The 14,419-nt window shown below is 35.9% G+C and overlaps 1 protein-coding gene and 1 long non-coding RNA gene across 3 annotated transcripts; one reads left to right on the top strand and one right to left on the bottom strand.

The window, feature by feature from the left end:
* Positions 1-76: 76 nt before the first annotated feature.
* On the bottom strand, positions 77-8,044 carry LOC103135380 (LMBR1 domain-containing protein 2-B-like). 2 transcript variants are annotated; one of them, XM_007548052.2, is made up of 18 exons: positions 7,914-8,044; positions 7,178-7,403; positions 6,972-7,066; positions 6,201-6,299; positions 5,896-6,063; positions 5,561-5,771; positions 5,356-5,430; positions 5,130-5,234; positions 4,852-5,032; positions 4,201-4,382; positions 3,944-4,077; positions 3,631-3,736; positions 3,394-3,491; positions 2,447-2,550; positions 1,074-1,120; positions 825-927; positions 323-407; positions 77-196 (listed from the first exon to the last, which is right to left on the bottom strand). In XM_007548052.2, exons 2-18 carry the CDS (start codon positions 7,349-7,351, stop codon positions 133-135), a joined length of 2,031 nt encoding a protein of 676 aa, XP_007548114.1. In that variant the 5' UTR covers positions 7,352-7,403; positions 7,914-8,044; the 3' UTR covers positions 77-132. The 2 variants fall into 2 exon arrangements, with proteins under 2 accessions (XP_007548114.1, XP_007548113.1); XM_007548051.2 differs by having other exon boundaries at positions 7,178-7,400; positions 7,914-8,043.
* Positions 8,045-10,830: 2,786 nt separating this feature from the next.
* LOC103135378 (uncharacterized) lies at positions 10,831-13,002 on the top strand. The gene is made up of 2 exons (XR_001661635.1): positions 10,831-11,218; positions 12,170-13,002. It is a non-coding gene; the product is annotated as an uncharacterized LOC103135378 (long non-coding RNA).
* Positions 13,003-14,419: the final 1,417 nt, after the last annotated feature.

The following is a 14,419-nucleotide window of genomic DNA, read 5'->3' as shown; positions in this document are numbered from 1 at the left end:
GATACACACAATACTTTTTATTCCACAGAATCAATCCTTCAAAATGTCTTTAAAAAACATAGAAATTCTTTGTAACTTAAATGATTTCTAGTGTTTATTGGCTTTTTGATTCCCTGAGAGAGCCTGATTTGATTACACATCGTCAAACAAGCTTTTCAGAGAAGGTGAGAAAGACAGATACTGTCCAGCCGCAGATCTGTGGAGTTAACATAAAAACACAAGATTAGTGACACCCAAAAATTTGGAAATTAAGTTCTTTATGGAAAACAATATTAAAAATTACATTCTTAATGTAACATTTTTAGTTTAATTAAAGGAATACCTTCTATTTGGGAAACTGTTGTCACCGGAGTTATCCTGCAGTAGACCTGTGTGTTGTTCTTCTATGTTTCCATTGCTTCTGTTGACTGCAATCACAGAGAAGGACATGCTTATAAACAGTACACTGCTGACGGATGTAAGTGATCTCAATGTCCTTTAAAGTCAGAGGACTAAAGTATACAGGCAGTGATATAATAAAAAATCTGTACTAAATAAGCAAAATTCAAATGTACTTTGGAGTTTTAAACACATTTTATTATTTTGATGGACTGACGTAATATTATAATCTTAAATGTCATGTTTTTATTATCTGTAAATGCCAAATAACAGTCTGTGTGTTTCACTCAGTGAACTGACTTACTGAAATAAATACATTTTTTAACGTGATAATTTATTGACAGTGAATGCCTGTATTACCTGTTACACTAGTTACTGAGATCACAAGAAGTACAAACGTATTCTTCATATTTGCTGTTGAGTGTTTTTTCGTCCTTAGTACCTACCGCTAGTCCTCATCTCTGTTTCAGGAGAGTTCTCGTCCAGCTCACTATAATTGGCTCTGCTTCGCTCCGAGGTCGCCAGGTCTCTGTATCGTTCCCTCCAAGCCTAAAGTAAAAGCCAAAACAGCCATATAAACACCTGAGAACACTTTATACAAACAAACAGAATCCATGAACTAACATAGTAGAAACAAAATTACAAAGAGGATGTATTGGACAATAAAAAAAAAAATAATAATAATAATTTATTACCCATCTTCGATTTTGCCCATCCTCTGCTCTTTGCCTTATTCTTCTTTCTAGAAATGAGCAATATTAATCACAGTTAAACTCGTGAACAAGATTTTCCTCCTTTTGAAAGGACCAAAAATGCATGCAACGAGTGTAACAAGATGGCAGTTCCTAATTCAGTCTCAAATGTTTAGATTTCTGTAGAAGTTTTAAAACCTTATGAACATTTCAAAGAAAATGTCAATTTAAAACTTGATTTGGATTTAATTTGTAAGTCATAAAAACACCACAATGAAGTTGGCTTCTGATTCAGCATTTAGTTAAAGGACTATTTCACAACCTTTTGGCCTTCTGGACATCTAGGCGGAAGCTATTTCAATATCTACTTTATTTATACTAGACAAATCAGGCCTGAAATATAATATGCTAAATATACATTATTTCAATTAACATTATTGAACTTTGATACTTTTATTTGACTTTTACAAATTCAAATAGCCATTGCCATTTAAACATAATTTATGCATAGGAGGATTGTTATTTTTTATTTAAGAATAACTTAAATAACTTTTGATTTTATCCTTTGGAACAGTGTGTGTATCTTTAAGCTTTATAAGCTGAAAGAGACGACAACCCACAAGCCATGGGTTTTGAGCCATAAAGAATTAGCAAATAGGGAATTAGGAGTATGTAAATACTATATTAAACCAAAAACCTGCCTATATTAACTTCAAAAATCTCCTCAAATTCAAAAAATAATAAATATAGTCAATCAACGTATTTGTGCTAATTTTGAGAGCACAAAAATAGTTTTTCTAATAAAAACCAGGGCTACACAATATTAGGAAAACATGCAATAATGCTGGTGAATGTGGCAATGACGATATGACTTGAAATAAATAAGCAAATAATTGAAATTAATTATTAATTTCTTTCTGCATAGACACTTGATAGAGAGCAGACTTTACAGCTTATAGAAAAAAATTAAAATCATTACTTCTACCTTGTCAATGTTTTTCTGAAAATATGCTTTTCCGTCAGATTAGTTGTAGTTGTGTAGTGACTTGATCCCTTACCGCCGCTTCCCTTTTTAAAACATTTTATGTTGTCTTTAAAAAGAAGTGTCACCAAATACATCTATGGTATACCGACCCTTAATTATGGTATTTAAATAAATTGCAAATATTTGTTGTAATCCAGGCAGTTCTTCATGATATGCAAATTGCATTCAGTGATATTTTGATAATTATAAAATGTGCATTATAGGACATGGCAGCATTAAGACACATTAAAATATGAATACCAAAACCTCAAGATTATTTTAAACTAAACCTAATTTGATTTTTTTTTTAAATGCTGCAGCAAGTGACAGAGCCAATAAGAAAAAAAAATACCTCTTCTTATTAGCTCCTTGCCTTCATCTACCAGTTCAGAGGTAAATTCATTGTCAGTGATGAACTGATAGAAACCTAGGAGGTTCAAGAAGCGAGAGCCCAACCTATACAAACAAAGAAACACAATTACATGCTATTACCAAGCATTCTCTATTCTATTTGTACTACAAGTAAGCAAATTATAACCAAGTAAGTGTCATTAGAGGAAAAACTGATAACTTGAACACATGAAAGAGAACATTTAGATCAGACAGTGATACAAATCAAATCAGAGAAAAACTAAGAAAATTGTCAGTGATATGAAACATTCTTAGTGGCATAAAGGTGATTCTGGATTTATAATGTGATGCCTGATATTGTTTATTTGAGGTCCAAAACCGAGAGGAAATGTAAACGTTTTACCCCTCAAATTAGCCTTCCAACGCAATTCCACTCAATTCTCATCTCTCTTCAAGTATGCTCTCTGGGATTTCTCCCATTGACCTTTATTTTTCCGGTTGAATTTCAACCAAGTCAATCAGCAAACAGAAGGAGAAGTTGCAACCGATTCTGCGCTGTTTTAGTATTTTAGTCTTCCACCATCAGGCCCTCTTACCATCACCAGCAGGCAAGTTGGGTGAAATGTCTCGCCCAAAGATCCAATGATGGAGATGGAGTCGAACTGGCAACCCATCGATTACAGAACAAACTCCTGCCTCCGTTCCCGCCATCACCCCACAACCAGTTTCACTTTCAAAACCCGTTGATTGATAGCCTTATGTTAGCTGCATTTCAACGTGAAAAAAGCAGCAGCTTATAGTACGGAAATTCCAGTCTTCTGCAATACTTAAACATCTACAACACATCAACATTACACAATAATATTCCACATCCGGTTTGAGTAGCCATATAGTATGGGATACATAAACATAAATGTCATATACAGGAATTCTGAATGGTTACTTTACTTGTAAATAGTTGCAATGCAAAGCAGCACCACCAACATGGGATAATAGATGTAGAATCCATCAGATATCACAGGCAGCAGCCGCATAGAGCCCATAATCTGACAGAGAGGCAAGAAGACAAAACAATTTACATTTAACACAAAGATTACTTTTTTTTTTCTACGCTGTGGTCCTAAAGTTGATCAACTTGTGAAGTATTTGGTAGTTTGAATGAGGCTGTACAGTATATGAACTCACAGAGGTGTAAGACGTCTGCATTCTGTCCTGGTGTGAGATGGCAGAGTCCAAATGAATCAGGCCCAGAAAGTTGAGACACAGTGGAGGAGTCAGACGACAAAACAGCCTAAGTAAAGAAAAACTGAGACGTCACCTGATCTGTTATTCTCCTAGAATGACCCATTCCAAATGTGCTTGATCTTAAGATTTGAATTTTTCTGATCATTTATGCAAATTTCAATAACACAACATGAAAATGCATCATATGAAAACTTTCTATAAGAAATTATCCAAAAAAAGTAAATAAATCAAGCATTCCAACTGATGGACATACATGCCGCTGAACAGCAGGCTGTAAGCGTCAGTTTGGTGATGTGGCACCAGATGATAGTAGTTAAAGACCCGTATCCTGAAGACCGTGGAATACACGCACACACACATGAAGAGGATACTGACAAAGCACACTATCTGGTGGAGAAAATGATAAAGGGCATTGAAAAAGATAGTGGGATTATTAGAATTATATATATAAAAAAATACTGACTTCACAATGACAATTTCTGGATTAGGAAACAAAAAAAAGAAGTCTACCTCAATTAAAATGTAGTTGTAATGTTGTTCAGCTTTCTGGACAAAGACTGCAAACAGAGAGAGGATAGGCTGTGCACTGAAGAAAGTACACTCAGACCAGACGACTGCCACAGAGAGGAGAGAAAGGAGCACCGCCAGCAGCCTGCAGAAAGTCTTCCTGAAAGCACACTCCCAGTACCACTCTGAGAATGACAAACAGAAGTACAGGTTTTGAACAGAAACACCTAGAGATATTTGGACTCTAAGTTCCAAATATCGACAACTGTGGATTCAAAATGATTATCAGACAAACTTTACAGCATGGGTGGCTCTGGTTTGTGACAAAAGCAGAACTTAGATTTAATGTATCTGGCGTTTTGTTCCTGGTTTTGCCGTGTCGCATTGTATTTCTTCCAAAGTATCTGTGCGTGGAACATAGGCTATTTAGTCAATGAGGTTGTTTAGCTGTGGCGTTATCGCATGTGCAAAACGAGCAATTGAGAAAGCTGCAGTGGAGGAGAACCTTAAAATGCACTGAGGCAAAAGAAGTTTCTCTAAAAACGAATTGCCAATACATTCAGCAGCAATACGCATTACCTCTGCTGAAATATTTAAACATTAGGGGATCCACTTCAAATGCAAATTGAAGATTTTGGCCCTGAAAGAACTCACCTACAGTAGGAGTGTAGATAAACCTGCGGACCCAGCCGAGATGGTTTGGAGAGAAGGTTCTGTTGACAACTCGCACTGGACTGCCCTGGCTTTTAGCAATATCTTCCAGATGAAATGCCTTATCCAACAAGAGGGACCACTGAACGTGAGTCTGGTTGTGCCTCTGCACGGCAGAAATGACCTAAGTTGAACACAAACAAGTACAACTTTATTTAACCATCCTTCACACACTCAACTTGTTGAGAAATCAACACTACAAATAAGGAGAAGGTAGATACTTTTTCATGAAGTTTGATTAGGCCACTTTTGGTAGGAAAAGAAGCACCTTCACAATGAGAGCTTTGCGGGTTTCTTCCCATCTCTTCCTGGTACCTAATGGGACACTGTAGTTCACATACAGGTTATTTCAGAGTGGTAGCATCAAGCAATATTAAAATGCATACATGCATAGTGAAAGAAAAACTGGCACTGCTTAGTAAACAATGGCCTTTATGCAATTCTCACCTTTGTCAAAATAGTGTCTACACATGTCCTGAGGCTGTGGTTGAACCTTACAGACTCATTGAGGACTGCAACTTCCTGATAACAGAAATAAAGTTTTTTAATAATTACAAAAAAAACAAAAAAAAAAACACATCGAACTAACAACAAGGTAAAAAAAAAATTGGCGTTCTGATTTAAATGAAACATATTATGAAAAAACTCTCACCTCCATAACATCTGCCAAGTCCTCCTCTGCTGAAGCTTTCTCCGTTGCCAGTTTCGCTACCTTAAAGTACGTCTTGGCCAGTAAGAAACTATTTGAAGACGAGAACCAATAGGATCGTGGGATCTCCACCAAGCCGTAGCCAAGCAACAGCACCAAAAGGAACAGGCCCCAGGTGTTAGCAGCCGTAATACTGATGGTCTGGAGTTCCGAACTGGATATTTTTTTTTTTTACAATATAAAACAAAAGCTCAGAGAATGCATATGCATATGCAACATATGATATATTTTCAAAATATTTTCTTTTTCCTTGATGAATTTAAACAATATTTACGTACCGTGTGAGTCTCAGCTTTAGATGAACAGAGACATAGATCAGCAGGCAGATGAAGATGAGGAGGTAGGTGCCATAATAAATTGCATTTTCTATAAGAGCTGTTTTAACCTTCCCAACAATGGAGAAAGCTCCAGAACGTGCATAGGACTGCATGAAGGGCAACAGCAGCCTGAGCAGTCATGCACAGAGGAAACACATGTATTAAATATTTATAAATAAATCCATATATATTTATTTTTCTCTGGAATTCATTAAAAGTGTAAGTCTCAGTCTATTTTAAGGTCCTGGATGATTAAAGGAACTCACCACGTAAGAAACTGAGAAGTCCAATAGACAACCCTCCAAAACACTGGCAGGACATGATGCGGGATGTAACTCCAGGGCTTCACACACACATTTGCTACACTGAAAGTAAGCAAACACACACAAAGTCAGATAAAACAAAGATAAAAATGCTCGCAACAGCTTCGTAAACTTGGATTTGGAATAAAACATATATTGCAGTATGGCATTCAGCTCTACAGTGTTCACACCAATTGGGGGAGAAAATTCACTTGGAATCGGACGACTTACAGCATGACAGACCCTGACTGTTTGCCGTTCTTACATGTCCTAATAATACACGATAGTTACTAAATAAAAATTGGAACAATCTAAAATTTGTATCAGCTGGTCAAAGGTTTACAAAAATATAGTATTAGAAAAAAGCCTCAAGTTTCTGATCAGTGCATCTCAAATAAAAAGCTTGTTAGAATTTCCATTTTGACAACTTCAGGTAATTAGGGATTTAATACACATTTTTGGTTAACATTCCCAAAATCAGAAGTAGTTAAGAGTATTGTACCAATTGTAAATTGTAGATAGTTTCAAAAGCTTAAAGTGGACAAAAGCGCTTTACTGAGGCTGATAAAGGCTGGTATGGTTCCCCTACATTTTTTTTTTAACTAAATGTTGTGTTTAACTAAAAAGTAACAAGTTATTATGTTGGAGGAACCACCAATTGAAGGATCATTCTGACTCCGACCTGAAAAGAAATGAGATGATCAATGTGAGAAATACTACAATAGCAGAGTTTACCTTGAAGGCTGTAAAGGAGCTGAATCAGAAAGTTCACCTTTGGTTTGAGAGGGAGTGTGGTTTGAATTGTCATGAATGCACTGGTTGTAGATGGTCTAAGAAAAGAGCAACGGAAATATAATGACACAAACACATTTGATGTACCCAAACAATGAAACGTGCTTGTTAATAAATTTTAAAAGTTTCAGGCAAACATGAACACCTACCATGCTGACATCAAGTGGGAGGATGAAAACGATGAGGAAGCAGAGGTACCAGGACAGAAGCGTCCCTAGGAGGACGAGACGATGCTGTTTCCTCAAATCTCCATAACGATGGAGAAGGTAGAAGGCCATGAAGAAAACCACAACCACCACAGCACACAATCCAGCAGCAGACATGCCGATAAGTAATCAAATCATATGTGCAAACGTCATGATGACAGTCAGTCTGCTGGGAACGAAGAGACATAAGACAGGAAATAAGACAGGAACTCATTATTACAGGATATCAGCTCTTATCTCCAAGAGAGGAAGACTAACCAGCCTGATGTCATAACTCAGGACATAAGGGCTGGGATGAGTAAAGGAGAAGAGGGAAACCAAAAATGAGGAAGGTAAAAAAAATGCAGGGTACCAACATAGATACCAACATAAAGTTCTAATGCTGAAACTAACAGCAAACATAAAAACGTGGGGAAAAGGATACCAGAAATAATGGTACTTTAACATGCTTTGTACCTTGGAAACTGATTTGGATACGGGAAAAAAAAAAAAACATGCTACCACCCTTAAGTTTTACCGTTAATTTTATTAACGTTAATGTTGTTGTCGCTGCTATTGTTTTTTAAAGTGTTTACAAAGCTAACTAGATTGTTTTATTTAATCACTGTGCTAACATTGGACTTCATGAACAATAAAGTCTCAAGAGGTCTAAAAATGCCTTTAGAAAGCTAAATCTTACCTTTGAAGACCTTGTCTGGGTAAAGTTAGCTGACAGTTATGTTCCGTTTTTTCCCTTCCAACTCCAACTGTTAGACGAAATCTTCGAAACCACATTGCGTAACGGACGTATTTTGACCCTTGCTGTATCAACACAGCAAGGGATGCAAGGAATTGTGGGTATTGTAGGATTCGTTCGCTGACTGTGATCATGTTCCCAGATATTTCTCTATTATGACGATTTATTTTCAACATATGACTTGAATCTTTTCAATACAAAATTGTCTCCAATTTTTAAGGATCAAAGCTACCAAGTAAACATACAGCTCATTCAAATACAGCAGCAGATCACATGGGAAAACAGAATTATAACATAACAGGTCGTCTACTATATTCATATCTTATCCATATGTCTTCTTTTTTGTTTTGGTACATAGTGGAGAGTGTACCTCTCAGTCTAAATGATTTCCAGGCAGTAAACTTCAAACATACATAAAAAGAAACTGAAATAAAAACATTGTGAGTCTGTTTCATGACTGGAGCAAAAGCCACAGGCATGGATCGTCTGCGTAGAGTGGGCCCAGTATGTTAAAACAAACTGCATGGTGTTCCAGCAAAAGATCCATGTGGCACAGCACATCCAGGAGCAGAAGTTCTGCAAGATTTACAGAGTGAGTCCAGTTTTCCGCTGTTCTGGAAATACCCAATGTTTCCAGCCAAACTGATCCAAAAATGTCCAGAGATTCTGTCCAGTCCTCCAGAATATATCCCAGTAGTTCCATCTGGTCCACAAAACTGTTTTCAATTTCACATGTAGGCTCAAATAAACCAGTTTACTCAAAGGAGGAATGTTCCACACTCGGTTTGCTTCGTTTACCCATGTGGGGCAAATCACTTTTCCGTGTTTCTCTGATAGTTTTTGTCTGCTGTTTCTGCATTACCAGGCTGATTGGTAATGATCTGAGCTGTCACAGGACAGATAAAATCCACTGACAGGTGCTTAGGGAGGCCATCTGTTAACCTGCAGTCCCAGCCTATCAAACCTCCTTACACAGATTAGAGGTAGTAGGTGTTTGACCATTCAAGCCCACAACGTTCAACCTTATGTCCTGAAGGATTCTTATTGAGAACCTCACATGACTGAGACGTGATGCTTTCCTATTCTTTCTGATGAACTCAATCCATGACTGATAAAGAATCAATAGACTGATTACCTATTCTATATTGTACGTTTTGCTACGAGTCATTGTCATCTAAACAGCAGGGAAGTAAAGTAAAAAAGGAAACCTATTAGTTGTGGATTTATTTTGAAACTAAGAAAAAAAAATTGGTTTAAAAACAGACATTTTGTTACACAAATATGTATTTGTTTATTTAAAGGCTGGAAACAACCTTTTTTTTTTGTTTGTGTCTGTACGCCATCATCTGTGATCCCAGTTATCCTCACCATGAACTGCTCTCTTTTTGTAATCTTCGAGGCCAGTATGAGCAGATTCTGAAATTTTCATCCCTTGAGCCATTACACGCTTGAGTTCCTACCAGTTCAGGGCAATCTCATTTGCACAATGTGTTAGAAGAGGAAAAATTCACAGCTTCCTGCTTACTGCATAATATGCTTGTGTCTATTTCATCATGTTTTATGTTTTCATTCACAATGTAATTATACCAGTAAGTATTCAAATATTCAAGCTTTTTAACATTTCCCTAGTCAATTCTTTTCTTATAATCTGTTTACCATTAGGTCAATGTGATTATTTATTTAAACTCTTAGCTAAAATCTTTTAATGTTATAATGTAGCTATTCTATTCTATTCTATTCTATTCTATTCTATTCTATTCTATTCTATTCTATTCTATTCTGATTAACTATAAAGACACTAATCCTTTGCAGTTGTCACCGCTAGGGGGAGGCAGTGTTATTCTTCAAGATTTCTTTTTCCAGTCCGAAGTATTGTAGCAAATGTTGTAGCAACATTTAAGGAAAATTGTATGTTTACAGTTGCAAATAACTATACCATTATATTACCCAAATTAAATTATTATTTTTGGGTAATATTGATATTTATTAACAAAATTAGGCTATTTCATTGATACTCTTGTATTCGCCATGTACATTAAAAGAAGACTATAAATCCCTGAAAGCAATAATCTGAAAGGCAGTTTTGATATGATGACAGCAAACCTTGATAAAGTGACATGATAATCTTCTGTTCTTCATGTTGCTGCCATATTTTTGCTTATTCTTTTGTCTCTTTAGTCTTTTATAAAGCTGGTTTTCACTTTGAAGTTGTGTCAAGTTCAAATCTTTGAGAAGATCTTTTAATAAAGTTCTGATCAGGTTTCAACTTATCCCCATTGGGATCAAAAAGTACACAGCATTTGAGAAGCTTAAATGTTGTAGTCATTGAACCTAATACTTTTGATTGAAAAAAGTACACTGAAATTGTATCCCTGTTTACTTTGGAAGGCTTCCAAATGCACTTTTCATTAGGCATAAACTATTCACACAAATTAAGACATATAAAAATGTATGTGATCTTACTACGTATTACATAATGAAGCAATTCAATTTAAGTTCTGTTTACAGCAATTCACATGGCATCTCAAGTCACTTTACAAAAAAATTGTGTTCTATCCAATCATACATTCACTCCAAATGATCCTATTTAAACAGTCCACTATTGAAATTGATAAAAAAAAAAAAAAATGAAAAAAAAAGGTTTTCTATTTAAGGAAATTCACTCCTCCAGAATGGGCATGTAGTGACAGTAGACAATTGCTTGAATTATGTATTTTCCAGGCAGCTAGTACCACTTTATAGCATAATCAAGTAACTATGTTACCTTCAGATATTCTAAAAATGCTATATATATTAAAAGAGCAGCAAAAACACAACACAGTAGTGTTTAAAGAAAATAAAATACATTTTACTTTCTTTGAAATTGGACCTGTCTCTTTAAAAACTCCTGCTCTTTCTGAAACTCCGCCTTCAGTAAGTCATCACAACAGCTCTCCTCTATTAACCATTTAACAATGTTTCTACTAGTGTTGCATTGAGAAATAGCTCCTATAATGAGCTCATTAGATGCGCAATTACAAAAGGTGGTTTGCTAATTGCTTCTGGCGAGTCTGACGGTGTTGAGTTGGGGGAGCCATGGGGTTGGGCTGCTCTGTAAGGCAGAAGTTTGGAAGCTAACTGCAGCTTTAAGGTGGAGCTGTGCCTTGAAGGTGGTGCTTAGGACCAACCATTCGTTTTGGACAGCTGAATAGTTGCCAGGGGAGATCAAAGAAATTCACAAACATGCAAGAATCAAGGCAACGCCCCAGGTATGTTATAATATGAAATGTACATCTAAAAAAGTTGATTTTAAAGGATACTGCCTCTTTAAAGGCTTTAGGATGGAAGAGAGCACAAACAGTTAGCTGCAGCAATTACTTTGTCTAGGAAAGAGTCAAGATGAAACAGTGACAGTCTTTCCACTTTTAGGTGATGGATTGTACAATCAGATTCTCAAAGCGTGCAATAAAGTTTTATAACTTACATCAACTTCAACCTTGTGCAGCCTATTCCCTGACTCATCTGCTGTGTTTCTTGTTCTCTATAATGCTGTTGTTCTCTGGCAAACATCTGAGGTCTTCACAAACTACCGGATTTAAGCTAATGTAAGCTTATGTACTGGCCACTTTAATTACTAATAAAGTGACATCTGTATTTTATTTCAATACAGTCCATAAAAGTTTGAGGTCGAAACATGATAAAATGTGAAATGTTCAAAACGGTGTGAATGCTTTTGCCGGGCACTTTAAGCTAAAGCAGGCAGAAATAACAGGTTTTTTTTTTGGTAAAGATTATAGGTCAATGTTGTGTTTTTGCTGCTCTTTGACCAAACACAGATGACCTTCAACAACTAGAGCAAATGCAATTGCAAAATCTGTGCGCCAGCTGTTTTGTTACCTAAAGTGAACTGCTGCAGAATTGATTCACAAACTTTATATTTGATTTTATCTTGAGTTTTCAGCCACGTTATCTCAAGTGATTTCTTATGAATTTCAAATGAAGTTGCTTTCTTTCCAGCTCTTTTCATGCAAAGATAATTTGAAGAACTGGCATCTGAAAATGAAATGACAAATTTAGTTTTTCTGTGCAGTGAGCTTTGCTGCTTTTAGCCACTATGTAACAGTAATACGGCATTTCAGTCTTCCTCTGTGTATTTTGCTGCTGCTTTATTTTCCCTTTTTCCTATTCTGCTAAAGCATCTCCCCTTTTTCTTTCTTCAGCATCCAGATGATGAGCCACGGTGACTGTGTCCAACGAGGCCTCGTTCAGATCAGTGAGAAACCGTGTGTGAACAGTCCTGTCTCCCAGCGTGCTCATTGAGCAGCTATGAGACCTCTGGGTTTGAAGTTTTCAACATTTGATCCATGGGAAACCCTTGCAGACAATGATGCTGGTTAACAATGTAGCCCCAGTTCGGAGTGTCCCCTGAGAGCCTCTGCACACTGCAGATCTTATGACCTGTCCTGGATACATCTCCCCACTGGGAATGGACCACTCCCATCTGGCTTGGTACACTATCTAGGAGAAGGTAGAGTTACATACTCTTTCTGGTACCGAGACTTGGGCCACGGTTGTTGTTCATGGATAAAATGTTGTGTTGGTATGCATGGATATGAAGGTGGGCTGAGGGGATTTAAAGCAGAACTTGGTTACATAATTCCCCCTTCGGCTACCAAACCATGACTTATTTTAAAAGTTTGCATTAAGTTGCAAATAAAATATTTCTCAATGCTGTATAATTTGATCAAGTTGGAACGGAAATGAACTTTTCTTCATTTTGGACTAAATACAAATATTTACTTTTTCTGTCATGACTTAGAAAAATTATGTCAACATTGGAAATCTTCTCTGTGATCCCAGCTCTCCTTGTGACGCCTTTAACAGAATAATCGACAATCAGTCCACAGATACTCACGCCAAGAGTTAACAAAATAAACAGTTTAGTTCAACGTTCCACCCATAATTGGTTTAACTTATGAGTGCAGACCTCTGATGGTGTAATTGCTATTGTCACTTACAGAATACAGAGTCTGTTTGCTATAAAGCAGGATAGTTAAAAAAATAAGATGAAAAGGGAAATGAGATGTACTGTAAATATAGATGTTTTTTTTTTTTTTTTCTAAATCAAATTCTTTCTTTGTAATTAATTCTGATGGGTTAAGAGATTTTCGGGTAATTGGATTTTCTCATAAAACATCAGTAATAAAAAAAATATATCAAACACGTACTAGCAACAAGGTTTTATTTGGTTTAATTTTCTTTTTATATCTGAAAACAAAAACCCATAACTCTTTGACAAAGGGAAACAAAACATTTTGCAATTGTCTCACTCTCTGTTGCCCTCGACGCCTAAACAAGTAAAGTAAATGCTTCAGCCCATGATATGGGCATTGATCAGCAACACTGATCAATGCCCATATAAAATATGGGCATTGATCAGTGTTGCTTTAACACAGAGCTCACAATGTGATAGAAAAATGTGATTAAACTAAAAATAATTTTTCAAAAAAATTATCCAAATATAAACTCATCATGACAGAAGAAACAGCGCCTCCTACAGCGGAAGTATACAATAATTGTAGTGCCTGTTTGGGAATGTGTCAGAAGTCAGATTTTTTTTTTTTTTTGCTTCTCTTTCATTATGAGTTTTAAGAATATATTTGTATTTAGAATCCTCATCCACATAGATACAAAAATCGATTTCTGGTTATTCGTTTTTAAGAAAATTTTTGATTGTATTCACATACATAAATGGGAAAACTTTTTCCAAGTTTATGTTTATTATTTGCATAATGGGCATAGTTCCTTTTTACTCACTATTTTCACATATTATTTTAAAAGAGCTGTAGCAGAAGAGTGTCACTGTTTTGATTGAGCTCTTTAAATAAAAATGTGTCTGAGTTTTTCTCAGTCTATGTATTTATACATAAAATATTTGACCCAATTCCTACAAGAACATGTTTTATCCCAACAGAAAATAATTTGTATTTAAATTTGACAAATATATTTTAAAACAAAAATGTACAAAACAGTAAAGGTTTTTGGTTTCAATCCATGGTTTCTGAGACTAAAACATGGAGGCACTAAAATCTCAGTGCTTAACCATTTTATTGAGGATTTATATCAATGAACTACTTCTCTAATTCTTGTGAAAGTTGGGTTATTTTTGGAACACAGTAAACAGTTTCAAATCTTATAAAGAGAAAGCCAAAAGGGCTTCAGCAGAGATAGAAACCTGCACCTTTGAACTCACTTAACCAGATGCTCTTCTGTTTATTGTGTTGTCTTAAGATAAACTAAACTAAGTTAGACTAAGTTAAACTGAGCCAGTCTAAGCTAAAATGTGCCCTGCTGCCATTTAAATCATCATATAAGCAATAAAGTGATCAAATTGTGTCATTCTTTTTTCCGAATGAAAATGGGTTAAGAGGTGTTTCAGAAAATCTTCACATACTCAGTTAGCAGTTTTA

The sequence above is a fragment of the Poecilia formosa genome, unplaced genomic scaffold (assembly GCF_000485575.1).
Source record: "Poecilia formosa unplaced genomic scaffold, Poecilia_formosa-5.1.2 Scaffold25, whole genome shotgun sequence".
Taxonomy (NCBI): domain Eukaryota; kingdom Metazoa; phylum Chordata; class Actinopteri; order Cyprinodontiformes; family Poeciliidae; genus Poecilia; species Poecilia formosa.
Note: the sequence above shows the minus strand (reverse complement) of the source record. Positions and strands in the feature narration are given on the sequence as shown.